This window comes from Leopardus geoffroyi, chromosome C3 (genome assembly GCF_018350155.1).
Source record: "Leopardus geoffroyi isolate Oge1 chromosome C3, O.geoffroyi_Oge1_pat1.0, whole genome shotgun sequence".
In the NCBI taxonomy this organism is placed as follows: Eukaryota; Metazoa; Chordata; class Mammalia; order Carnivora; family Felidae; genus Leopardus; species Leopardus geoffroyi.
In genome coordinates this window covers 33,492,732-33,519,640 of record NC_059338.1, presented here as the reverse complement: position 1 = coordinate 33,519,640, position 26,909 = coordinate 33,492,732, and the positions used below count along the sequence as shown (strand labels likewise).

Below are 26,909 nucleotides of genomic sequence, written 5' to 3'. Positions count from 1 at the left end.
CATGCTGCTTCTGCCTTTTTTTTTTTTTTAAGTTTATTTATTTTGAGAGAGAGACAGACAGAAAAGTAAGTGTGGGGGAGGGGCAGAGGGAGGGGGAGAGAGAATCCCAAGCAGACTCTGCACTATCAGTGTAGAGCCCAATGCAGGGCTTGAACTCACAAACTGTGAGATCATGACCTGAGCTGAAGTCATGCTTAACTGATAGAGCCACTCAGGCGCCCCTGCTTCTACGCTTCTAACATTAATCTGGGGCAAAGAAGCTGCTTTATGTTGCTGGGAGCCAGGGGTGGAGTGGGGCGGTAAAGTGATACACAGGACTCAGTTTTCAAGCCAGCACTTGGTAAAGTGGTAAGACATCAGTAAAATGCTTTGACTAGGAAACAAATCAGAAGCAAAATAATCACAGAAATAATAACAACACAAAATAAAATCGCCACAAATCACAGGACTGAAAGAGGTATGACTCATTTGAGAAGCAATGACACCTCTTCAAGTGACTAACAGCTTCTGGAGCCTTCCCTTACGCCATATTCTGCTGAGCCCTTTCACCTGGAATGGGCCCACAGAGTGGCCTGCTGGGACAGGAGGGGCTTTGGCTCTCATCCAGAACCACAGCCGTGTCCCAAACCATCCCTCTGGAATAGATGCTGAGGGAGACTAGACACGGTGAGGAATGATCAGGATATTCTTCCTGCGAAACCTTCTACCTGGAGAGAAAGGGATTTCAACCAGCAGGATACGCAAGGTGACGTACATCTGACAACAGTAACGAAGATACACTGACCTATAAAAAGTCATTTAATGTACATTCCAGGATGGCCAACACAGGCTGGTTAGGTCATTAGCCCTTGAAGAGTTCTGTTACAGACATATAAAAATGTTTTGCCGTGTTAAAAAAAGAAATCTAGTCTAACAAAAACATATCCACCAACGGGCTCGTTTTTTTTTTTTTTTTTTTTCCGCCACGTTCAGGTTTGCAAGAGAATTAAAAATACATACATACGCATCTCTGAGCACAGCACTGTCCATTAGCTAATGAGTTTGGGCAATACACTGCACAGAGGTATACCACCGTTGGATTCGGACATCAAGTTAGCTTTAAGCTTATTGGCTATTCCGACAACTGGAGGCAGCTTGGAACCCAGTCCCTGGAAAGCATTTGCAGGATTTACCACCCGTTTACCCGACACTTTTTCAATGGTCAGAGGTCTGGGCACAGACTTACTAATCCAAGGATGTCTCAATGCTTGAGCCGGGGTCAAACGGGCAGAGGGGTCCCAGTGGAGACATCTTTTCAAAAACTCTATAAACAAGCAGTCATCACACCCCTTCAGTGCTGTCACCCAGTCCTTGCTGCCTGGCGGACCCCGCTTTTTACCCCTACGTGAGCGACCCCCCACAAGCACGACTCTCCCGTCTGCCTGAGTAGTCACAGAACAGTAGCGAGGTAGGCCCTTGGAGTTAATAAAGTACTTGGCACGTTTGGACTGCTCCAGAAGTTTTGGTGGTGGCATCCCTAGCAGCTCCATCATACAGGCCAGCTGGTCCCCCTCATCCTCTCCCGGGAAGAGAGGCTGTCCTGTTAAAAGTTCTGCGAGGATGCAGCCAAAACTCCATATGTCTATAGGCGTGCTGTAGCGGCTTCCTAAGATGATCTCCGGAGCTCTGTAGAACCGAGACTGGATATAGGTGTAAAGCTTCTGGTATTCGAAGCAGCTGGACCCAAAGTCAATGACCTTGGTTGCACTGCGCCCGTGGTGTTTCAGGAGAATGTTTTCTGGCTTCAGGTCACAGTGAATGATCTTATTCTTGTGGAGAGCATCCAAGGATTGCAAGATGGATTGAGCAAACTTGCGAACTAACTGGACGCTGAACCCCTGAAACTTGTTTTTTTTAATTAGCTCATAAAGGTCTATGCTCAGCAATTCGAAGGCCATGCAGACATGATTCCGGAACGTGAAACTTTCCAGCATGTGGATGACGTTCATGCTCCCAGTTTTGTCCTGCTTTTTGAGATGCTCCAAAATCCGGATCTCCTCAGCTGCCTGCCGATGGAAGCGCTTTTCATTGCGCACCATCTTTAGGGCTACATACTGTCGGAGTTTGTGATCGTAGACCCGGGCGACTTGCCCAAAGCTCCCCTTGCCGATAATTTTCAGCACCTCATATCGATAAGCTAGATGGTCACGAGGTACATGAATATAGGCCCCGTCTGCATCATCGTACCCCCCGTTATTGGGACCGCCGATCACTCCATGTCTCTTTTTGGCATTTGGACCCACGAAGTAAATTTCTGGATAGTTGATGATTTCCAGCTTCTCATAAGCAGTGAGGTGGTGTTTATACTGCTTCAGCGCTTGCTCTGGAGTCAGTGGCACCACTTTGGATGCTTTGGCGGAACTGCTGGGTTTTACCGCATTCGAGCTATCTGAACTCTTACCCTGAGAAACGGTAGGAGAGCATTTCTCAGAGTCGCTGATGCCATCCGACTGGAGAGTATCGGATCTTCGGTTGCCAAATTCCTGAAACAGCTGTTCCACCTTCACCTCGCCTCCATTCAGAAAGCGCTGAGTGTGGTCTCTTGCTACCTGCTCGGCAGTGGTCTATGGAAAAGAAAAATGAATGTAACAGAAAAGTCACTGAAGACAGTGGAAGGATGAAAGAATCCTCCCCCTGACTGAACAACAACAAAACTGTCCGGTCACGTACGTTACAAAGACCCAAAAGTGAGGTAAGACAAGCAGGAGTCTCTAGAGACTTGGGTTATATTGATCTCGGACCCCCCGGAATACTATGACCACCTCAACCCCCTACACATGCCTTGGTTTGTTAGAGAGAGATGGTCTTCTTACCAAGCCCTACACATGCTAGGTTCCTTCTGGTAGGTATGTCTTTCTACTGAGAATCTTCTCACCCCATCCACTCAAATCCTACACTCTGTCAAGGCCCAATTCAAGCCCTCTCTCTTCTATCTAGAACTACTCCAAGCCCATACTAACGAATCGTGACTGTAGCTTTTCCAACCCGTACCACACAATCTGGCACTTGATTACATACACACTGTCTCATATTGTTTACTAATTGTTTCAAGTATCTTCCCAAATCTTAATGGCATATATAGAATCAAAATATTCACGTTATAGTGTTCTATTAAAAAAAAAAAACCAAAACAAAAAGGCGTTCTATAAATAAAACACCACTGAAGGACAGAGGCAGGATTTGAGCCCAGGTCTTCTGTCAGTCCAGCACGCTTCTCATGAACACAATTTGGTACCAGCTTCTCCCAGTACCTGCAGTCCTCTCCAACTAGGGCTGAACGAGGACTGTGGCTTGGAATCAAGCGAGGCCTCGTTATTTACTCCCAGGTTCCCCCCAAAATGATTGAATCCTTCTAGCTCAGCGCACTGAATCACAAGAGTTCTAAGCCAAAGAGGGTTCCTGAGATCATCTGGGCCAGTTCTTTAAGTATCTGATGAGTAACGGTGAGAATCCAAGGTCCTAGGGGGTAAGGTGGGGGAGGTTCTTGTAAAGCTCTCTCAAAGAGATCAAGAGTCTCTCTCTCTCACTTACACCTACGCCCACTCTTCCTCAGCAAGAGCCTAAGTGATAATGGCATACTACTTTTTTTACTTGCATTTGCTTAACATTCTCCTTCAAGGAACAGTAACTCACAGAAGACAGCTCTACTTACCCCTTCAAGAGGAAACACAATTTCTTTGAAATTAGATGGAGGAAAGGAAAAGCAAGAAAGATAAATACTTTAAACAATTACGCGTGCGCGCACACATACACACACGCACACACACACACAAAGAAAAACTAAGAGGGTGCTAGAAGGAAAGAAGAGATGGAAAGATAATGATCCAAAGTGGCCAAATCTTTAAAAACAAGAATTTTAATCTAACTCAAGAAAACAGCACACGGCCTATTACCTAAACAACAATATAAAAGATATAAATAGCGGCAAAAAACAAAAGATGAAAACATTTGAGTGTTGGCGAACTTCATATACAGCTATAGTTATGCAAGCAGGACATTAGTTCCTGCCTGCTCCTTTCAGGTCATTTAATCAATTTAAACATTTGTGAAGTCCCACAGTTACAAAAACAGGATATTACATGGTTACACACAAAGTGAAGTTGGCAATACAACTGTAGCCACACTTTGGCACGTGGGGTTTCACTAAAGAGACGACCTATGGACCCAGAAACATCTCTCCGATACCAAAATGGAGAACTATCGCTGGTCAAGAAAATACAACAGACAGCAGACAGAACCCAAACACCTTGCTAAGATGGAAATATACTACAACGTTTTTCTTAGCAGTAATTAAGTCAAATAACTATTCCTCTTTTTAGGTGGTTTTTCTTTTAATGTTTATTTACTTGTGAGAGAGAGGGAGAGGGAGAGAGAGAGGGAGGAGGGGCAGAGAGAGAGGGAGACAGAATCCGAAGCAGGTTCCAGGCTCTGAGCTGTCAGCACAGAGCCTGATGCGGGGTTCAAACTCAGGAACCGCGAGATCCGTGACCTGAGCTGAAGTCGGATGCTTACCTGACTGAGCCACCCATGTGCCCCACTATTGGTGATTTTTAAGGATAAAAAAAACAGAAGAGGGTCCCATTTATCCATCCATCCATGTGACATTCACAGGAACCCTTACTGTTCACTCTTACAAGTGCGGAAAGAAACAGGTGTTCTCAAGGAACTCCAATCTGTGAGGAGATAGACTGGCTGGACTAGGGAGTTACAATTGTTTGGTTTTAGGTAGATTTGCATAACAAAAATGAATCTTTGCATGCATCTCAGCTAGTTGTCCTTAAAATTTTTAATACCTAACTTCAATGCATCTAAAGATTTACCACTAGTGCTTTGGGGACACACGCTGAAGAAAAGCGATGTCAAAAGGCTTGGGTTAGAGTCCTGGCTATACTGCTTAAAAGCTGTAGGTCCCTAAGCAAGTTGTTAAACTTTAGCTCAGTTTCTTAGCCTCGGTTTCTTTATTTATAAAATGTGGGTCATAATACCTACTTGCAGGATGCAAAGTGTAAATCAAACTATAATGAATAATACATGTGAAAGACCCTTACAAGCTATAAAACATTTTACAAACACTGGTAATAAGTAGACAAAATTCTCAACATATTAAGGTTTAAACTCTTATACGCCCTCCCTTTTTCCCCTTTCAGTTTATCTCTTCTCTCTCTGGTACCTCCTTCCACATCTCCAGTCTCCCTCCACAGACATCTGGCACTAAATATCTCTCCTGCAGCATGGTGGCACCCACATTAGGCCTTCTTTTAGGAGGTGTGGAAACAACTCACCCATTTTCTCCCTGATACAAAACGTGCTTTTGACTTGCCATACAATTTAAGGTAATTTAATTTACCTCTCCAAGATATTTGAACTTTAACAGCAGATCCATGCCTTAACCCAAAGGAATGACTCTCTAGGAACCGTAGTCATCAGTAACAAGCTGGTAGGAAAGGTATTTGGGGTCCAGGGTCCATCCCTGTGTATTTCACCTACCCTGCCTACATGTAAGGCTGTGTGGGTTCCGGAGTCTTCATTTCTGTCTGTGATAAAGAGGGGGTCTCGGGCACAGAACATGAATTTGAATGGATATGTTACAGAAATTTCATTTCCACAGAGCTATGACAGTAAGATTAAGGATGCCATGGTTTTTCCTTCAAGTGAGCCTAAATCTCTCTCCCTGAAAACGACATCTTATTTTGCCCTCTGGAAGGACACAGAAGTGTCCAGATTTCATGTAAAAGTCCTCCAGATACTAAAAAGGGGCTGTCCTGCCCTCCCCTCCCCCCCCCCACTTTTCCCTGGGCCCATCATGCCCATTATATCCTCTGCCTCATGCTTACTGCCTTATTCACATTCTCAGCACGGGCTGTTCTCTTACAGTGTGGCTCCCAGAACAGAACAAGGTACCCCAGGTACAGTCCACTATGGGTTATCAAGGTTTGAATCTCCAGTGAATCTGAAGAATTCCAGGAAGGAATGTTTCCACACAAGGATGGGGTATCTTCTCAGGTCTCTTTCCTTTCCTGTAAATAACTCAAATACTGGCCTGAATCAATTATGTATCAAGACTGTTGTGCTATAAATAAAATCTTCCTTCCATTGTTCTAGCAGAGTCTAGAGTTTGCACACATGTTAAAGTAGAATAGTTATAAATAAAATACTATATGTTTCTAGTCCGTAGTTGTAATCACAGTAACTCAACAATATGTATGACCAATTCTACCAATTATTTTCTTAATTATGTGATTACATCCAGAGAGACCGATTAATCATGTTTTATTTAACAACGCTTCACATACACTGCTAATTTGGAGGACTCTTGACATTTCAAATAGAAGCTGACATTCTCAATTGTGTGAGTCAAGTCTCAAAGATCTTGTTGAGAAATTCCGAAAAGGAATATCCTTCTCATCCAGATATGAAACACTACTCTTTCCCTAGCTCTTGACCCTAAATCTGCAACACAAAGCTTAAGCCAATAAATGCCAAGCAGACGATTTATAGTTTAGAGTGAGAACGCAAGAACATCTTGGATAAACAAAGCTTAAAGGCTTTGTGACAAAAAGCAATAGGGTCTAGGGATGGAATCATGTCTTAATGAACTATTATAAATGTCAACAAGAGGTCAAAGAGCACTGCTTTCAGCAAAGTTTGCAAAGACACCGTTAGGTTAGAATCTAAAACCCCATGTTTCTCAAAAACTGTTACTCTGTATGCTATACAGTAAGAAATTCATTTTAATCTTGAAACATACAGTTGAACTGACCTACTGGGAGGTGATTAGCACTGGCTAACTCTAAACTGAAGTTAAAATGAACTTTAAATCATATGTTAATGCGCCAGCCCAACTGCAAAAAGTTTCCTACAGAGATATGCTAATTGGCAGCCAGTAACCAAAAAGCCCATGGTCAACCAGAGGAGTATATGGTTCTGGAACTCTGAGAGGTTTTCACATATTAAAGAAATAAGCTTGTTGAAAATGGAAAGGAAACTTATTGTACTCCAGGGAACAGGTTAAAAACAGGGAGACCAGCCCTATTTAGCCAATACTTTGGCCAATATATTTAGCCAATACTTTGTAATATTATTAGCCTTGGAACTAGTGAAAAGATTGATTTTAATAGCAAAAGCTAACAGAAAGTTGGAAAGGGCTATGAAAAATTCAAGTAATTTTTTTTTTTAGCCTATAGAAACTGGGGCGTCTGGGTAGCTCAGTCAGTTAATTGGGACCTTGATTTCGGCTCAGGTCATGATCTCACAGTTCGTGGTACTGAGCCCTGCCACGGGCTCTGCGCTGACAGAACGGAACTTGCTTGGGATCCTCTCTGTCTCTATCTGTGTCTTTCTCTCTCTCTCTCTCTCTCTGTCTCTCTCTCTCTCTCTCTGACCCTCCCCAGCTAGAGCGCATGTGCATGTGCACTCTCTCTCTCAAAATAAATAAATAGACATTAAAAAATATACTAGAATACAGAAACAATTTTAGGTCTTAAATGCAGAAATCTGAAGGAGAAATATTACAAATAAGTCTATTCAGTTATTCAATTTGGTCATCAGGTGACATATGCAGCAAATTTTAAACTCACAGAATGGCTTCTCCCTGTCATGGAGTTCCTCCAAACCCCGTTCTCCCTACTATCCTGTGTATGCTGATGGAATATGAATTAATTTTTTTATTACCTTAAGTAAAACAGTGTCAAAAGCTAAATGTCTGCAAGCTCCAGAATGATTAAATGCATCAGAAACCAAACTGTACTGTTCAAGTTTTATTTATGATCTGTAAAGTGATTCTCTTTAGCATACTAATAAGCTAGGACTGCATTTCTATCTTGCAGGGAAAAAAAAAAAAACAACTTGCAGATCTATGAATTCAGGGGTATTATCTGTTCCTCGTTTTTGTTAAAATGAACCTTTATAATACACTATGTCATCCCATAAAACAACAACAACAACAACAACAACAACAAAACATTCCCTAGATAAAAGTAGCATTATTTTTTTCCTAGTGCCATATAATTTATCCCAGTGATTGAAAGGAATACATGGGGCTCCAAATCAAAATCATCTGTAAAGCTAAACTTGGACCACAGAAATTGTTATTCCAAAGTCAAGAGACACCAAAAGGAAACAAAAGAGTCTGAGTTGCCAGTGAGATGTAATTGGACCTTGGGCATTAAGTAGCGTTTCCTTCTTTCCCAGACATCTAGACAGCAAAGAACAATTTCGTTTACTTACATTTAGTCTTCTGGGTAGAGGTGGTTCGGAAGGATTGCAGAGTACATTCGAACAGGGTGGGCATTTGGTTTCATCTATCATCATGAAGGTATCATAGACACCATCCCCCAATCTAGTTGAAAGAATTACAGATAAAATCTGTCAGTAACTGAGGGATATAAACTTGTATTTCCAAAACATTTTGTGTCTTGACTTCTTCACATCTGCCACAAATAACTACTACAAAAAAAGTCTACACTGCATTTTGGCATTGAATACAAACAACTAGGGTATTTGGCAAAAGAATAGAGAAAACCCAACTTTTCTTCTTTTTCTTTTTTAAACAAGGATAGCATTTTAGGTTTGTATTTTGACAGAGTTAAGACAACTCTTACTGTGTAAATGTTGTTAACAATAGGGACTATCGGGGGTGCCTGGCTGGCTCATCAGGAGAACATGCAACTCTTGATCTTGGGGTTGTGAGTTCGAGCCCCACATTGGATGTAGAGATTACTTAAAAATAAAATCTTTAAAAAAAAAATTTAAAAAGTAAGAATAGGGACTATGAGAAGGATCTCATTTAACTTACTACATGAAAATAAAGGCTCGTTTAAATCCAAAGCCTAAAAGGTAACCGGAGCAGGAAAAGAGAGGAAAAAAAAAAAAAAAAAAAGACAGAGGTAACTGTATTTTAAAAGTCAGAGCCTTGGATTCTAATCTCTGCTTTACCACTGGCTGTACTATCTTCTTTTCTGAGCCTGTTTTCCACGTTATAATGGGAAGAATAGTTCCAGTCTGCACACTTCTCTGTCTTACAGGCAAGAAATAAAAAGCCTTCTTAGAATGTCTTCTTTTTATGATTTATTCACTTACCTACTTAACAGCTACCCAACTTGTAGAAATGTCCAGTGAATACTACAACAAATACTAAAGAGATTCTCTAAATTATACAAGGTACTGAATTTCACTTCTTTATCCACTCCATTTTCTAGTGGACGGTGGAAGCTAAATGCTAAATGATTAAGGACCATTTCTCTGTTCCTTCACGCTGTGCCTCTGCCACAAAAGAGGGAGAGGATTTATTTAAACCACAAGATGGTCCTAGATAATGCATTTCATCTGCCACCACGAACATGAATTTCCCAGTCATACACATCAGCCTTTCATCGTATCATTTTTACATAATATACTACAAATACAATGATGATCACGAGGTTGCAGGGGAAGAATTTTTAAAAATCTTTTAAAATATGCTGAAATATTTGTTTTCTTAATTGCAATATTTAAAGTTGCCTTTCAAAACTTTTATAAAATCAGTTCCAGAGTTTTCTTAATTGGTGTGTTATAGAAATACAAAGATAATTAAAAACACAACTACAAATATTTTTGAAAGATTCTTTATAAACACAAACTCACATTCTGATAGAATTTTACGTATCTTTAATGGACACTGCTTCTCTGACAGCCAAAAATTCTGGATGTGACTGACTCTTTGCCAACAGCATGAATATAATAAATAAAATGGGACAGGCGTCCACAACTACAGAGAAAAAGACAGACCCTGAAGACCTGCAAGTATTCTTATAAACAGGCAGAGGAAATTACCCAAAGGAAGTCTTCATGCAAATGAGCGGGGTGTCCCTAGTCTCCTTTTAGGTGTAAAATACAATGCAAGGTGGAGATCTCTCAAAATAGGATCCCCAGAAAGCCCTACTCAGCGCAACCCTTCACCTGCATATCCCAAGTCAGACCGCACCCCTCACGGCAAACCCCAAGAGTTCAGCCCTGGGTTATTTGCTCTGAGCAACAGGGCTTCTTGGAAAGGTATTTGCTCTCTGCCTCCCCCGGTTTGTTAAAAAGCCCCACGAAAAGTCCCAGCTTCTTAGAGTTCCTTACATATCCCCGATCTACGGCTTCTTCTCCTAGCTCCGCTCCAGCTTCTCCTCCTCCGCTCACGGGGGGCCGGGGGGGGGGGGTGGAGGGCAGTTGATGCAGACTAGGAGGGTGGGCCGGTCCCCGGGAGGAGATCAGAAAGAACCCTTCCCTCGTCTCTGCTACCGGGGGTTCACTCCATCAGGCCTTCCCCGCCCCCCACTTCCCCCCACCCCCGGCCTCGCCAGCCTGCGCCAGCCACCCACTCGGGGGCCCCCAGCCCGTTACCCTCCGCCGCCGTTACCTCCGCTGCTGGGGCGGGAGTCCGGCTCCGGGCGGCCCCGCATCCTTCCGCCCGGGCCCGCGAGCCGTGCCTCCCATCCGCTAGCTCGGGAGCTCCCGGGGGAGGGGCGACGGTTGGAGGGTCCGACGCGCAGGGTCCACCTGCGCTGGGGCGGCTGCCTCCGGGACCGCGACGCTTCCCGGGGGACTCTCGTCCAGACACTGCAGCTCCGCACGCCTTTGCTTGCGACTGGCCGGGCAGGGAGTGGGGAGAGGAGCGCCAGGGGCGGGAGGAGCGCCAGGGGCGGGAGGGGGAGCGGTGTGGTCGCCTAGCAACAGAGGCACGCCCCGGGAAACGCCTCTGCGAAGTTACGCGATGACGCCAGGGGCGGGGCCCGAGGCCTCTCCCCACCGTGCGGCGCTGGCCTCCGCCACTGGCTCCGGCTCCGGGAGGTTCGGGGCGGGGCGTCCGTCGCTTGCGCTGCCTGTGCTCTCAGGCAGCGAGTGAGGTTTGGGGTCGCTGCCCCCGGAGGGAGAAAGGCCCGGGGGAGGATTTGTGGAAGTAGCAGTTAGCCCCCGATTTCCGCCTCAGAAATACGGGCGCGCCCCTCAACCGTCTGCTGTCCTTCAGCACGTTGTAGCCTGAACTTCTAAAACCTCCCGTGAATATGAATTAGAACAAAAGTGAATGAAAAGTCTAATTTCCTAGGCTTTCCCAAGGAGGGGCTTCTCCCCCCCCCCCCCACCGAGGGGTAATGAAAGCAATAATAAAAACGTAAGAGGCAATAATAAACCCATTTAGTGACGCTGCACCAGCGTTTACGAACATTGTTTTATTTAATCTCCGTGATCATACTATGTGGCATCCGCCTTTTACAGATAGAAGTAGGATCCAGAATTTAAGCTGACATTTGCCAGACTGCCCTGTCACGGGATGCTACGGATGGTAGGGCGCAAAGAGCCTTTTTATTGATGAGAAAACTGAGGCCAGAGGAGCCGTTCTTTCCCAGGATCTTGTAGCTGGAATTCCCAGCCTTCCTCGGGCTGCACCAGGCCCCTTGGAAGACGCTTCTTGTTTTTCTCTCCAGGGGATATTTGGGGGCTTTTTAATTCTTTTTCTGAAAAGTGAAGAAACCTCAGTAACCCCAATATTAAGTGGATTTCGATCATTGGAACGAAAAGTGAGAGGGAAGGAGATTAAAATAGAAGAACGCCTAGTGTCTCCTTGAGCGTGGTATCTAATCGGATTTCCCTTAAACCTACAAAGCACGAGGCTGACAGACAATCCAAGAGAGAAACAAATGTTCCCAAAATGTCGAACAGGGGCGCCCCCTGGTGGGACTTGGGGACTCATTGTCCCATACCAGCATAGCATAGTCCATAAATCTGAAAATTTCCATCCAAGGCTCATTTCCGTGTGACTAAAAGTCATATTCCCTGTTCTCTTGCCTCCAAGTAAAAATGTCGTTAAGGATCCAAAGGCTTTTCACTTTGTAAATTAAGGATGTGTCAGTTTGGGGAACTTGATTCTTTGTGACCAAAGTTGCTTTAGCTTCTCTCTGATATAAATAAATAAAACTTCTTGCACGATGATTCTTAAAGTTATTCTAATTTTATAAGTAAGCTTTTGTGGGTTTTGCCCCTCCAGGCCACACCCCCAGCAATCCTGCTTTCCTATGAGTTTGTGTTAGGGCTCCTGTGGAAGCTTTTGTTTGAAGAGAGAGGGTTCCACAGCAACAAATAGTTGGACTAGATTGTTGCTGAGGTCCTTCCAGCTCTAAGATTGTAAAATCCTATTAAATAATCCCTGTTGTTAGTACTTATGTGGACACCCTAGACCACTTCACTGCTCTGAACATCTGACTGGGACTTGTTCCCACCAGTTTTTTTGCTTCATTCTGAATCACTGCTTTGAGAGGACCCCATCTCCGGTTTCAGACATACCTCTGTGAGCCACCCTGAAGCCTTCCTGCTCTCCTTCCTGCTCCTGAGGTGGGAAACAGAAGCATCTTTTATCTTTAGCCATTTGTTCTCACGGTCAAGGAGAGGAGGATTCCTTGGAGGTGTTAGAGCTTCACGGATCTCTGAGCTTAGTGGTTTAAATACTTTCCAATATTTCTTCAGAGTCCCCATTTCATAACAATCTGGCTGGGTGAAACAGTGGGCTGGGTTCAAGTCCAGTGATGGATCTAGCAGGAGCTTCCACACCCCCTCTGAGCTGGTATCTTGTGCCCTCTAGTTCATGAGTAACTTTCAGACAATTCATGTCCTTTCTTCTCCTTTCAAAGCCCCACTCAAAAGTAGTTCAACATCGCCATTATCTTTCTCCACATAGTTAAAGCCAGATTTAAAACGTTAACATGGATTAGCCAAATATAGAAGATGCCTGCCTGACCTTTGAAACCAGTTCTAATAAATCTGCAAAATCAGAAAACTGTAACGAACAGACAAAAAAAGGGAGCTATTCCGGGAACTTCAGAAATCAGTGGAACATTCGGAATGTGATCACAGCAGTTTCAAATGCATAGAGTAAGAAAATTTCCCTGTGGCCGCCTTCACCTTCAATTGTGTGATGAGATAGCTGTCAGTTAAATTTAAAATCGTTTCATTGCTATGAAGTATTCTTTACAGCATGATATGCCAATACATAATATGGCATATGAATCACAAAATTGGAATGCATTCTTAAAAATCTTTTGGAAAGAAATTCTCCCTTTCCTCCTAATTGACCTCAAATTTACCTAAGCTCCAGAAACATGTACCTGCTATTTTTTCAGAAATACAGAAATCTACGGGCGCCTGCGTGGCTCAGTCGGTTGAGCGTCTGACTTCGGCTCAGGTCATGATCTCGCGGTCAGGGAGTTAGAGCCCCGCGTCGGGCTCTGTGCTGACAGCTCAGAGCCTGGAGCCTGCTTCATGGTTCTATGTCTCCCTTTCTCTCTGCCCCTTCCCCACTTATACTGTCTCTCTCTCAAAAATAAGTAAACATTAAAAAAAAAAAAAAAGAGGGGCGCCTGGGTGGTGCAGTCGGTTAAGCGTCCGACTTCAGCCAGGTCACGATCTCGCGGTCCGTGAGTTCGAGCCCTGCGTCGGGCTCTGGGCTGATGGCTCAGAGCCTGGAGCCTGTTTCCGATTCTGTGTCTCCCTCTCCCTCTGCCCCTCCCCCGTTCATGCTCTGTCTCTCTCTGTCCCAAAAATAAATAAACGTTGAAAAAAAAAAAAAAAAGAAATACAGAAATCTAGCTCATTGAAACACTAAAACTATGCCTTATTTTTCTGGAACCCCACCAGTCTGCCTAACCAGACCCTGGAAAGTCAGTTCAGTTTTTTCCAACTCTGCATTCAGGGTAAATAAGTGCATTTGTGGAGGTTAGGGCTTTGAATTAGGCAAATGCCTTGTACCTTTAACTATCTCTTCCCACTACACAGCCTCCCCCGATACCTGCCCTTTAACAGGTCTCTGGCTACCCTGTCCTTCAAGGCCTATGCAAGCATAGCAGACCTCGTAAACCACACTTGGGCACTAGAGGCCCCACAGGCCTATAGAGAAATGACCCATCCCCAATCAGTGGCATTGCCTTAAGAGTAAGAGAAAGCCCACGCCCAAGGCCTCTCATGGACCTGTTGCTTATTGGGGTCCCCAGCTGCTGCTGAAATCAGGCCTCCCAAGTGTATGTTATTGGAAGCTACTCTGGCCAAGCTGCCCATCCCTGACTCAGCAAGGCAGTCCATATTCCTCCAGCTTTGCCTTGAGCAGGAATATGCACATTGTGTAGGTTAAGGCTTGAAATTAGGTAATGTAGGTATTCCCAATAACTTGCTCTTGTGACCCAGCCTTGCCTGACATGGCCCTTTTCCCCCTCCCTCACTACCCTGACCTGTGCCACCAGGGCATATGTGGACCACACCCGTTAGCAGGCCTTTAGCTTATGGTGGACTATGGAACTCAGGCCAGATGCAAACCACTGAATAGCCTCCAGGATGAGGGAGGCCACCACTTGAAAATTGTTCTGAGGCAGTAGCTTTAAGCTGGCAACAGTCTGTCCCCTTGTGGGCTCACTCTGCTGGAGTCCTGGGCATCTACAGTAATCTGTAATAGGTCAACTTATAAGATATCAGAAAGCTTATTGTATATAAGTTCGCCTTAAACTCACCTTTCATGAATAGTGGAGATAAAAGGCTTATGTAGTTCCCTATTAGGGTTATCAGTAATTACTAACCGCCCTATCTCACTTCTGTGACCTCGCCTGCTTGCTAAGCAGATACCTTAGGATGCAAAACTCTCCCCCACCCCCTCTACCAAGATCTGGCCTAGGCCAGACCAACATGTAAAATTCACGTACTCACTGCCCTACAGCATCTCAGGTGTCTAACTATGATTGGTCATTTTAAACCCTCTTAGGACAAAGACCTTCAAAATTTATAGGTTCCCGCCAAAACTAACGTCTTTGTGTCACAATATAATTGGCTACCATGAAACGCTGTAGATTGTAATTGGTTAACCAAATAATGATGTATTCTGACTTGCTAAAATCCATATAAGCCCACTGCTGCCTTTGTTCGGGGCCGTTCTCTGCGCTTTTCTCCTTAACATCAGAAGGTCAGGTTTGGCCTGGCCGTGAATAAAATCTTGCCTCGCTTCTATTCGGCGTCTGGTGGTTTTTTTCGATATCACCCTGTTTCAATCACAGATCCCATGTGTCCCCATTTGGACTAGCTGCCTGATGTGGTGCTTGCTGACAGGGTGTAAACTAAGCATGTGCAGGCGTACAGGGACCTGGAACAGGGCAAGTGTCCTGAGAGGCCTGATCATGACAGTGAAGTCTTGTGATTACAAAGCATCTGCCAAGTTCCGAGCCCTAACCTATACATAGGCGCCTATTCCCCCTGAAAGCAGACCTGGAGGAATGGGACTGTCCTGCATACAGTGGATATGCTGAGCTGGCTGGAATATCCTCCAAAAAGAGATACTTAGAAGCCTTCATTGCTGCAGAAGGCCAGAACACTAGCAGAAAGTAAGTCTACCTGAAGCCCATTCCAGGGGCCACTTCAGAGCAATCTTCCATGTGGGGCTGCCTCCACATTTGAACCTTGAAGGTTGTTGGGGATGGGCGCTAGCTACACAGGCCTGGAGAGCGCTGCCTGCGTGATGGCGGCTGATGGAATGCATATGGTGCATGCACAGGACGCGCAGGTCAGTGTTGCCAGGGACCTGGCCCAGGGCAAGTGTTGGGAAAAACTGGATGACGGGAGCGAGCTCTAGGGGGTACAGAAAACATCAGCCCAATTCAAGGCGTACCTTCCATTGTGGAATATTCACCCTGTAAGGGTAGGTCTAACCTGTAGCTTTAAGAAATAACAGCTTTGTTTTAACACTATAGGTTAAGAGATTAACAGCTTTATCCTATCAATCAAGGGATGGATTAGCGCTTGATTGGATTGGGGCAAGGGCCTGTTTCAACTGTTTCCACCTGGGAGCTATTCCTTTGTTCTGTTCCCAGGTGATAATAAGACAATGTGGTCGGCTATAAAAACTCTGTATCCCAGCTGTTGGAGACTGCACTCTGGTCAAGAGTGTCCCAATCGATCGATCGGTTTGCCTTACCTCTCATTGCAATAAACTTTGTTGTGACTGTCACTGGTGCCCGTAGCATTCTGTTTCAGGAGTCGTGTGGATGCAACAACCCCAAGGCAGAGCTGGAGGTTTTCGACTCCCTTGACAGGGTGGGGACAGGTGGCAGGCAGGACAGGGTATTCTTTATTAGGAGACACCTGGGAGTCATTGTCTCTAGGGAAGTCCAGAACCCTATTAGACACCAGGTCCACATGAGGACTGACTGTTGCCATTAGCAGCTGCCACTTCAGAGCAATTATAGGAAGGCTCCCCCGACATCGCCAGGGGCTATACTACTAGGCTAGTAACTCTGCTGGTAGCTGGGGCCTGGCCAGAGTTCCATAGGCTTGAGGGCCAGGCCTGCTCAATTCTGATTTAGGGATGTGTACCGCACATGTGCAGGCAGCGCAGGTCAAGGTGGAGAAGCACCTGACCAGGGTAAGTGTTTGGAGAGGACTGGTTACTGGAGCAGGCTATTGGGATTACAAGGCATCTGCCTGATTCAAGCCCTAACCTACACAATTGCACATGTCCCTGCTCAAGGCAGAGCTGGGGTATCTGGATGGCCTTTCCAGGGCACGATCATGCAGGCCAGTCAGGGTCTTTTCCAAGAAAAGACACCTGGGAGCCCAGTAAGTCTACATGGGGACTGATGGTTGCTCTTTTTAGGGGTTAACTCAGACCAGTTTTACGGAGGGTGGGCTCCCTCTATCCTTGAGGCTATGCAGATAAAGAGGGGCCCTAGCTCCACAGGCTCTGTAGGCCCCAGCTGCCCAAAGGGATATGAACTGTGTATGCGCAGCTTGAGCAGATAAGGGTAGCCAGGGGCCTGAACAGGGCAAGGGTGGGAGGGGCTGGGTCACAAAAACAGGTTATTGGAAGTACCTGGCTGGCATCTGCCTCCTTCCAAGCCTGAACGTGCATAAAGGCACGTATTCCTGCTGAAGGCCGAGCTGGAGGAATCTGGACTACTTTGCTAGATCGGGCCAATCGCAGACACCTGGGAGCCTTGATTGCTGGAGAAGCCCAGGACTTTGTTAGGCAGCCAGTCCATGGGGACTATGGCTAGTTTAAAGTGCCACCTTAGAAAGATTTTTCAGGTAGTGGATTCCCTCTAGCCTAGAGAAGATTACCGTGGTTGGCTCCACGCCCCCCCCTCCCCCCAGTTTCCAGAGGCCTGGAGGGCCCTGGTAGCCAAAGGACTGTTGCTAGGGCAAGGGCTAGGCATGCACCAGCAGCAATGGTCAGAGTAGTCAGACATCTGGAGCAGGGCAACACGGGGTGAGGCGGGTCACAGGAGGCGGCGACACGGGGGTGCCTCGCCTCCGCCTAATTCTAAGCCTTGACCTATGCAAATGTTCATATTCCCACTGCAGGCAGAGTTGGGGTAGATGGATGGGGCAGGCTGGCTGGCTGGGGTACCCTCCAATAAGAGACACCTGTGAGCCTTAATTACTGGGAAATCCTGACCCGGTCAGGCAGCCAGTCCAAAAGTGGCAGACTGTCACCAGTATCAAAGCTGCCACCTCAGAAGGATTTTCGAGGTGTGGGGTCCCATTACCCCGAGGCCATTCAGCTTGTTGGGTTCATGCTGGAGTTCGGGAGGCCGGGAGTGCCCCCTGCAGCCCCTGGGGAAGCTGGGCGAAGACCCGAGTGTGTGTGGCTTGGCACAGGTCAAGATAGCTAGATACCTGCACCAGGGCAATGTTGGGGGATGCTGGGTCACAGGGAGGAGGCTTTGGGGGTATAAGGTGTCAGCCTAAAGTACCAAGGCTTTATTTTCCCCATTGTGAACATTTCCCCCAAAAGCAGAGCTAGAGGCTTTTCAACTGCCTTGGCAGATGGGGCCAGCAGTACAGGCTTTCCCCCATTCGGAGACACGTGGGGGTCCTGGTTTCTGGAGAAGGCAGTAAGTTCATAGGGGGACTAGCCTTTGCCCACTTGTGGCTTTCAGCTCAGCTCAGGGTGATTTTTCAGAAGGTGGGCTCCCTCCACAATGTTGGCTATGCAAGTGCCTGACTGGAGTTTCACCAGACTGGAAGGCTAGGTCTGCCCAAGGTCGACATTTGGGATGAGTACTGCTCATGTGTGGGCTGCACAGCTCAGGGTGGCCTGGGACCTGGAACCATTGGGTGTACCCAGCATCTGCTTAATTTCAAGCCTTAAACTCTGGGCCTGGCCAGAGTTCCGTGGGCTTGGAGGGCCTGCTGGGTTTTCAGATACGAACTGTGCACACAAAGGCAGGGCACGACAGAAGAACCAACGATCTGATCAGGGCAAGTGTTGGGAGAGGGCTCTGGGGGTTACAGGACGTTTGCAGAATTCCAAGACCTAGCCCACACAAATGCACATATTCCTATAGAAGGCCTAACTGGAGTCATCTGGGCTGCCTTGCTGGGGCTGGATTGTGTGGGCTGGCTAGGGTAGCCTCCGATATGAGCTTTGATGGCTGCAGAAGCCTGGAATCCCAAGAATGGGTGAGTACCTAGGGGAACTGGCTGTGGCCAGTTAAAAGCTGCCACCTTAGAAAGATTTTCATGGGGGAGGTGCCTGGGTGGTTCAGTTGGTTAAGGGTCCTACTTTGCCTCAGGTCATGATCTCATGGTTCGTGAGTTGGAGCCCCTTCTGCGCTGACAGCACAGAGCCTGCTTCAGACTCTGTCTCCCTCTCTCTGCCCTTCTTCCTCCCTACCCCCATGCTCACTCTCAATAAACATTAAAAAAAAAAAAAAAAAAAAAAGGAAAGATTTTCACCGGAGGGGCTCTACAGGCCTAGAGTGCCCCCTGCAGGCCAAGGCCAGCTGATACAAGGCAGGCTGCGCATGTGCGAACGGCGCAGGTCAGGAGAGCCAGGCACCTGGAGCAGGACAGTATCAGGAGAGGCCTGATGACTGGAGAGGGCTGTTGGGAGTATCTGGTGTTTGCCTAATTTCAAGCCTTAACCTACACAAGTGTGCACGCTCCCCTGAAGGCAGAGCTGGAAGAATCTGGACTGATTCAGGGTTGGATTGTGCAAGCTGGTCAGAGTATCCTGCAATAAGAAACACCTGGGAGTTTGTTGCTGAAGCCTTGGACCCCAGCAAACAGTAAGTGCATGTGGGCACTGGCTGTCACCCATTCGGCATCCCCCTCGGACCCATGTCCGGAGGGTGGGCACCCTCCATTTTGAGGCTATGCAGGTAGTTCAAGATGGGCGCTAGCTTTGTAGGGCTCAGGGACCCACTGCCCAGGTGTGACTGATGGGGTTCGAATTGCGCATGCCCATGGGATGCCCATGGCAGGGTTGCCAAGGACCTGAAACAGGGCAAGCGTCTGGAGAGGCTGGGTCACCAGAGCAGTTTTTGGAAGTACCTGGAGTCTGCCAAATTCCAAGCCTTAGCCTGCACAAAGGTGTCAATTCATGCTGAAGGCAGAGCTGGAGGAATCCAGACTGCCTTGCCAGAGTGAGGCAGGCTCAATGCTGGAGTACCTTCCTGTTAGAGACACCTGGAGGCCCTGCTTGCTGGAGAAGCCTGGGACCCCACCAGGCAGCCAGTCCAAATGGTCTGTGGTCAGGTTATAGCTGCTGCCTCAGGTTGATTATCTGGGGGTGGGCTCTCTCCACCCTGCAGTCTAGCAGGTGGGTGGGGAACAGCCCGGGCTCCACAGGCCTGGAGGGCACTATCTGCCGAGGGTCAGCTGAAGGGTGCTTGGACTGCCCGTGCGAGGGCCATGCGGGTCAACATAGCCAGGGATCTGAATAAGGGCAAGCTTCCGGAGAGTCTGAGTCAAACAGCAGGCTGTTGGGGATATGTGGCATCTGCCTAATTTCAAGGCTTAACCCACACAAATGTGCATATTTCTGCTGAAAGCAATGTTGGGGTAAGACGCAAGGGGCTGGCTAGCGGGGGTATCCTCCAATAAGAGACACCTGGGAGCACTAAAGCCTGAAATGCCAGCAGTCAGTCTGCAGGGGCAGACTGTTGCCTGTTTTAGCAGCTGCCTCCGATCAATTTTGGGGGAATGGACTCCTATACTTGAAGCTATGCAGGTGATTGGGAATGGGCCCTAGCTCTAGAGGGACGGATGGCCCTGTTCACCCACAGGTGGCTTTCGGGGTGTGCACTGTGCATATGTGGGCCGTGCAGGTCAGGGTAGCCAAGAGTTTGTACTTGGAAAGACAGAGCGAGTGTGTGGAGACTCCACATCACAGGTTGGGGCTATTAAGGGTATCTAGCATCTGCCTAATTCCCAGGCTCAACCTATACAAAGATGTATGTTCCTGCTGAGGCCGTTTGGAAAAATCTGGACTGCCCTGCCAGCATGGGGCCAGGTGGGATGGCCAGACTACCCTCAGATAAGAGACACCTGGGGGGGGGGGGGCTTTGATTCCTGGAGAAGACCAGGACTTCATTAGTAAGCCAGTCTAAATGGGGACTGGCAGTTACCAGGTTAGGCAGAAACCTCAGAAAGATTTTCAGGGGGTGGGCTCTCTCCACATTGGAAGCTAGCCATAGTTCAGGCCTGGTTTGAGTTCCAAGGGCTTGTAGGTGGGGTCTGCCTAGGGTTGGCTTATAGGGTGTGTATTACACATGTGTGGGACTCCCAGACCAGGGTAGCCAAGACCCAGAACTGAGCAAGCATCTGGAGAAGCTGGGTCACTGGAGCAGGCTCTTGGGGTTACAAGGTATCTACCTTGTTCCAAGCTCTAATTTATACAAATGAGTATATTCACACAGAAGGCAAAGTTGGAGCAAGATGGAAGGGCTTGAGTGGGGTACCCTCCGGCAAGAGACATTTGGGAGGCTTGATTACTGCTAAAGTCCAAAAGGGTAGCATACATGGGAACTGACTACTGCCAGTTTAAAGCTGCTGCCTCAAAGATTTTTGAGGTGAGGAGGGTGGGCCCCCTCCACACTGAGGCCATTCAGGTGGTTGGGTTCAGGTTGGCGTTCCGCAGGCCTGAGTGCCCCCCTGCAGCCCAGGACGGGCTGACAGGTGCAGTCTGCGCATGCGCAGTGTCTGCAGCTCAGTGTGTCCGGGGACCTGTTAAGCGACGTCAGGCAAGGCTGAGCCTCAGGAGGGAGCTATTAATGTTAAAAAGTGATGGCAGTGGGTTAAGTGTCCGACTCTTGGTTTCGGCTCAGGTCACGATCTCCCGGTTCGTGAGTTGGAGCCCCACATCAGGCTCTGCACTGACAGTTTTCTCTCCAAACGCAGAGCTGGAGGTTTTCCAGCTGCTTTGCCAGGAGGGGCTGGGCCGGCAGGAGTCAGGATATCCTCCGTTAGATACATGGGGGGTCCTGGTTCAGTTCACGTGGTGACTAGTTATGGCCCATTTGCAGCTTTCAGCTCAGAGCAGTTTTCAGAAGGTGGGTTCCCTTCACGCTGGCGGCTGTGCCGGTGATTGGCGTCCGGCCAAAATTTCACAAGCTTGGTGGACTGGCTTAAGGGTGTGAACTGCGCATGCGCAGGCTTCACGGTTCAGGGCAGCTGGGAACCTGGAACAGGACAGGTGACCTGTGAGGCTGGCTCATACGTGGAGGCTATTGAAGGCACCTGGTGTTTGCCTGATTCCAAACCTTAGGCTATGCAAATGTACATATTCCCCGTGAAAGTAGAGCTGGAAAAATCTGGACTGCCCTGCCAGGGCAGAGCAGGCGAAATAGCTAAGGTACTCTCCAGTAAGTGACAGCTCAAAGCCGTGATTGCTAGAGACTCCATTAGGCAACCAGTCCAAACAGGGACAGTCTTTTACCGGTTTAAAGCTGACAGGGTGGGTACTACTATACGTGTGTGAGCTGTGCAGGCCCGGGTAGACATGGACAAAGTTGGGTAAGTCTGGGTCACAGGAGGAGGCTTTTGGGTATAACTGGCATATTCCTAATTCCAAGCCCTAACCTACACATAATCCATATTCCCCCTGAAGGCAGAGCTGGAGGAATCTGGAATGCCTGATCAGGGTTGGATGGGGCAGACCGGCTGAGGTAGCTTCCGATAAGAGATCCCTGGGATCCTTGATTGCTGCAGAAATCTAGGACCCCAGCAAATAGTAAGTACATATGAAGACTGTCACCTATTCCTATGGCTGCCTCAGAACAATTTTGGGGGGTGTTTTCCTTCCACCCTTGAGGCAATGCAGGAAGTTGGGTGTGAGCCCTAGCTCCACGGGCCTGGGGGGACCTGAGTAGCCAAGGGTGGCTGACAGGGGACAGACTGTTGATGCTTGGAAGCCCAGGTCAGAGTAGCCAGGGACCTAGAACAGGGAAGTGTCAGCAAGGCTGGGTAATAGGAACAGCAATTGGGGGCGCCTAGCGTCTAATTCCCATCTTGAATCTACACAAATGCACATATTCCCCATGAAGGCTGTTTTGGGGAGGCAAATAACACTCAGAAACTGATTTGGTCTTTGCCAACAATGTATTTAACAATGGTTCACTCTGCGAATTTCACAAGCCAATAGCATACAAGAGAACGTCTTTTCATTAGATAATACAGAAATAACATACTCCAAACCAGTGTTAGATTAATCACACTATTGTTCCAGGTAAGGAGAGATGAAAGGAGTAAAATCCAAATATGGCTCAGGTGTATCTTTACAGGAATTGGTACCCAGGAGAGACAGCTTAGCGAACTGTAGCTGACGTCCAGCTGCCAGTGCTAAAGTAAAAGTTCCATGTTGCTAGGGTACCTTGCCAGGGAATGAGGACTAGGTGTTGGTGGGCAATATGATTTTTGTAGGGACACTATATGGCTTTTACCACTGCCTGTAAAAGAGTCATGTTTATGGAGGCAGGAGCTATGCAGGCAGGAGCTAAGTGCCCCAAGGTCTCCAAGAGTCCATTTAGTTAGTTATTTAGAGAGCATGAGAGAGAGCGTGCACATGTGGGAGAGGGGCGGAGAGGGAAAGAGAGAGAGAGAGAGAGAGAATGTCTAAGAGAATCTCAAGCAGGCTCTAAGCCCAGTCCAGCCCAGCCCAGCGCAGAGCAGAGCCAGACATGGGGCTCGATCTCACAACCATGACATTATGACCTGAGCTGAAATCAAGAGTTGGACGTTTAACCGACTGGGCCACCCAGGCACCCCTCGAGAGTCCTTTTAGATCAGTGAAGTATTATTGCCTTGCCCAAACCAAACCCTCTCAGATAGTCCTCACGATCCCTCAGCAAATATAGTTTAATGTCCCCTTGTCATCGTTGCTTCTTCATATCTTTTCCATGGTAAGGCCCCTGGGGGCCCCTCAGTGGCTGAGCTAACTAAGTTCTCATGAGTACAACTTCATTGTTCTATCAAAGCAACTTCACTTCTAAGCACAACCTTATTTTTGTCATTGTTGTAAACCAGTGGATTTGAAATCCTTCCAAACCAATACACAACAGTCTACCCCGTGACTCAAATCACTCACACACTAATACTAAGTGTCTAATGTCCTGTACAAATCTAAATGAACAAAAGTATCAATCCATCCCGTGATTCTACATGACTTACAATATTAATCACAGTCACAAGTGGAGAGTATTATTCTTTGACACCATAGTTTCATGAGCAGTTTAAACAACTGTATTCCTAATATTTTTAATATAAGGATAACAAAGCACTCTTTAACGTGTTACCATATTTAATCTCCAACAACTAAAAGGTAAGCTTCTTGAACCACTCAGTTTATTGTCCTTGACAAATGTGTTTCCAAGTGAAGATCATCTTTATAACGCTGCAGGGGTACAGGCTTGCACAGGACTATCAAGCACGTGTTCCACTGCCATAACCCTAGCAGTTTTTAAATTTTTAACCCTAAATAATAATTTTATTTTAACCCCAGCTGTCATTATTTTAGGGAGTGTATGTGTTGGTTTTACTTAGGTTTTCTCATGTATGATTTACATTTATTAGATTAATTTGAGGAAATTCGACATGAAACGTTTTTCTGATTACTTTCATAGCTCTTTATCTTTTATTGACCACGAATTTTTTTTTTGTTTTCTTGACACATTCATTACCTGTTGTATGTTTACATATCACGTCACGTTGTAGTTTCCCCTTGACCCCATTAGGTTCGGGTGAGCTTTGGCTTAGAGCACGCTATCCTGGTCCAATTTCCCATGTTAAATATAAGTGGTGAGGGAGGCATCAAAGCCATAGTCATAGGTACCTGTATGGTACCTATGCCATAGGTATATCCAGAAGTCCAGCAATAATAAAGGTATTTTGGTTCTATTCCAATAATGTATCCTTAGGAACACATTTTTCTTCTATTATAAGGGGTCCTCCTGTGGCCTTCACTCTCCCTTTTGATATTGAGAAACAGCAAATGTAGGGAACCCAATGTCATGTTTCCTTCTTTAAATGCCAATATTCTAATTTGACAGCTGCCCAAGGAATTAGAGCCATTAGGATGTGTGATATCTACTTTCCTTCTGGTTGGGCTGTTATCTCAGGCAGCCAGTACTGTCTTGAGATTATAACTGTCCGAAGACGACTACATATATCAACCATTCCTAACTATAACATTGACAATTAACACTTAGAGAAACATGTTTTATGTTGTTTTTTAGTGTTATGGCTAGTGTTTTCTCCAGCTGCTTTATGTCAAATTTCCATTGCTTTATTTTGTGTGAAATTTATTTGTCGTACGTTGCAAATGTTTCCATCTACGTACCCAATAACGACAAAGGTGCCATTGCATGTGTGTAACTTGAGATTGATTTCAAAAATTGAAAATTTAATGTGGTTTGATGGATTTGGAATTGAGAAAAAGTGACTGCCACTGTTGCTTCAGTTAAACCTGCCAGTCCAACAAGGAACTAAATGGGTTTCCTTCCTTTTAGTGAATCTGTTGTTGGCATCCATTGCACATTGAGCATAAATGACGATGAATAAAATTGAACACAATTAGGGTATCTGTACCTGGCTAGAAACCCCTACGTGTTAAATTTCAAGGTATAGGCTATTATTGTAGGGTGCGACTGGGAGAGGTTTTATTAACATAGATTCCTTTGTTCTTGGAGTAGAAATCCATAGAGTGAGAAAGAAATCCATAGTGTGATGATATATGTTACATGCTAAGTTTTCTGTTTCTTATATGTCCCTGCTTTTTTTTTTTTTAATGTTTATTTTTGAGAGAGAGAGAAAGAGAGCGCGAGTGGGGGAGGGGCAGAGAGAAAGAGACAGACTCTGAAGCAGACTCCAGGCTCCGAGCTGTCAGCACAGAGCCAGACGCGGGGCTCAAACCCGTGAACTGTGAGATAGTAACCAGAGCCCAAGTCGGATGCTTGACTGACTGAGCCACCCAGGTGCCCCTCTTTTAAAGTCTGGACATAATATCCGCAGATCTATTGTTCACATTGTTCATATCTATTGTTTTCTAACAGGTGAATATGGGTTAAAAAGTATAAATTGTGAGTGTAATGATTAATTTTTGGCCTATTTATACTTAAGGATATAATTACCCATTCTGTGTATTCAGTAGCTGCTCTTCTACAATAAAGTGCTAGCACACAAATCAGGAACTAAATCCAGGTTGTTTTCAGAGTCTCTGTGATGTGTCCAATGCTGCCTCAATTCAATAAGATAAAAGTAAAAAATTCAGTACCTGGTTGCCTTAGTATGTATGCTGGGTTATAATACCAAAAGCCAGTTAGTAGTTCAGGCCAGTCTTCATCCTCCAAGTCAATGTCTAATAGAGTTGTTGTTCAGAATCCTTGATGGTTCTTGTGGAGATTAAAATGGAGGTCGCCACTGCTTCATCAGCTTCCCTAAGTATTTGGTGTCTCTACTGATTGAAGCTTTCCCGGTGAGTAGATAGTGCTGACAGAGAAGGATGGGGTGCAGAGGCTGGGTTGGTTGATGCCGGTGATGTTGATGAGTCCTCCGTTGCAATAAGGTGACTAGACTAGTGATCTCTGGGGAATGCGGAGGATGTCACAGACAGTGGAGTTGTGCCGGACCAGAAAGTGGCATTCCAGTTCAGAACACTGGCACAGCTCCTATTGCTGGAGCCATCAGAGGAGTATCCATAGCTGTAATGACTATGGTATCCAACAGGGAGAGATAGGCAACGGAGTATGGGCAGCAGGCAGCATGCTGCACTGACACGTTAGTAATCTTGGTAGGGTTCAAGATGCATCGTGGATTCATGCGTGCAAAATAAAGATAGTTTCCTTGGCATTTTTTTTTTTCAACGTTTATTTATTTTTGGGACAGAGAGAGACAGAGCATGAACGGGGGAGGGGCAGAGAGAGGGAGACACAGAATCGGAAACAGGCTCCAGGCTCTGAGCCATTAGCCCAGAGCCCGACGTGGGGCTCGAACCCACGGACTGCGAGATCGTGACCTGGCTGAAGTCGGACGCTTAACCGACTGCGCCACCCAGGCGCCCCTCCTTGGCATTTTTAATTCCTTCTCGTTGTTCTTGCCACCCAAGGATATCTACCATTATGACGTCCGTTATTGCCTATATTCCCTCTAGCATAGTCGCCCTCCATCTTGCGAGGCTAAATATCAGGCATCTGGTGTCAATACAATAAAGATGGTGTTCTTATGCCTGCCATTTTCAGAGTCATCATATTATTTTCTTTAATGTGATGTAATGTAGTTTTTTCTTCAGTCATCCAGTAGGTTGTATTGATGGCAGGTACCATAATTTCCCTAGTACTATATATATACCATTATGTTTTTTTTTTTAATGATTTCCTTCTAGTTTAGATTCTGGAGTTTGTTAGTGGTCTCATCTGTAGAGGTGCTTGCAATATTAATGCGATAGGAGTTTTTCCATTCTTTCCATATTTATGGTTTAGAGATCTTACCACCTCCCAGACTGGTTTCGTCCAAGCTTTTATATCAGGCTTATTAGTCAGCTTCTGCTTGAGTAAGCCATTGTGCCTTTCATTTGACCCAGACATGGTTGGGCTTGTAGGTGTAAG

General features: G+C 46.3%; 1 protein-coding gene across 4 annotated transcripts; it reads right to left on the bottom strand.

Annotated features, from left to right (window-relative positions):
* Positions 1 to 780: 780 nt before the first annotated feature.
* DYRK3 (dual specificity tyrosine phosphorylation regulated kinase 3) lies at positions 781 to 26,095 on the bottom strand. Of its 4 annotated transcripts, none has more exons than XM_045456684.1 (3): positions 25,580 to 26,095; positions 8,266 to 8,377; positions 781 to 2,603 (listed from the first exon to the last, which is right to left on the bottom strand). In XM_045456684.1, the coding sequence occupies exons 2-3, from the start codon at positions 8,347 to 8,349 to the stop codon at positions 1,029 to 1,031; spliced, it is 1,659 nt and encodes a 552-aa protein (XP_045312640.1). In that variant the 5' UTR covers positions 8,350 to 8,377; positions 25,580 to 26,095; the 3' UTR covers positions 781 to 1,028. The 4 variants fall into 4 exon arrangements, with proteins under 4 accessions (XP_045312640.1, XP_045312638.1, XP_045312639.1 ...); XM_045456682.1 differs by lacking the exon at positions 25,580 to 26,095 and adding an exon at positions 10,421 to 10,711; XM_045456683.1 differs by lacking the exon at positions 25,580 to 26,095 and adding an exon at positions 9,850 to 10,261.
* Between the last annotated feature and the right edge of the window lie 814 nt (positions 26,096 to 26,909).

What these genes read in the sequence shown, in the direction of transcription:
- DYRK3 (XM_045456682.1), bottom strand. Translation starts at nt 10,497, where the DNA reads ATGGGAGGCACGGCTCGCGGGCCCGGGCGGAAGGATGCGGGGCCGCCC. An exon ending in CTCCCGCCCCAGCAGCGGAG is followed by an intron (nt 8,378 to 10,420) that starts GTAACGGCGGCG and finishes TCTTTCAACTAG; the next exon opens with ATTGGGGGATGGTGTCTATG. An exon ending in CTCTACCCAGAAGACTAAAT is followed by an intron (nt 2,604 to 8,265) that starts GTAAGTAAACGA and finishes TCTTTTCCATAG; the next exon opens with ACCACTGCCGAGCAGGTAGC.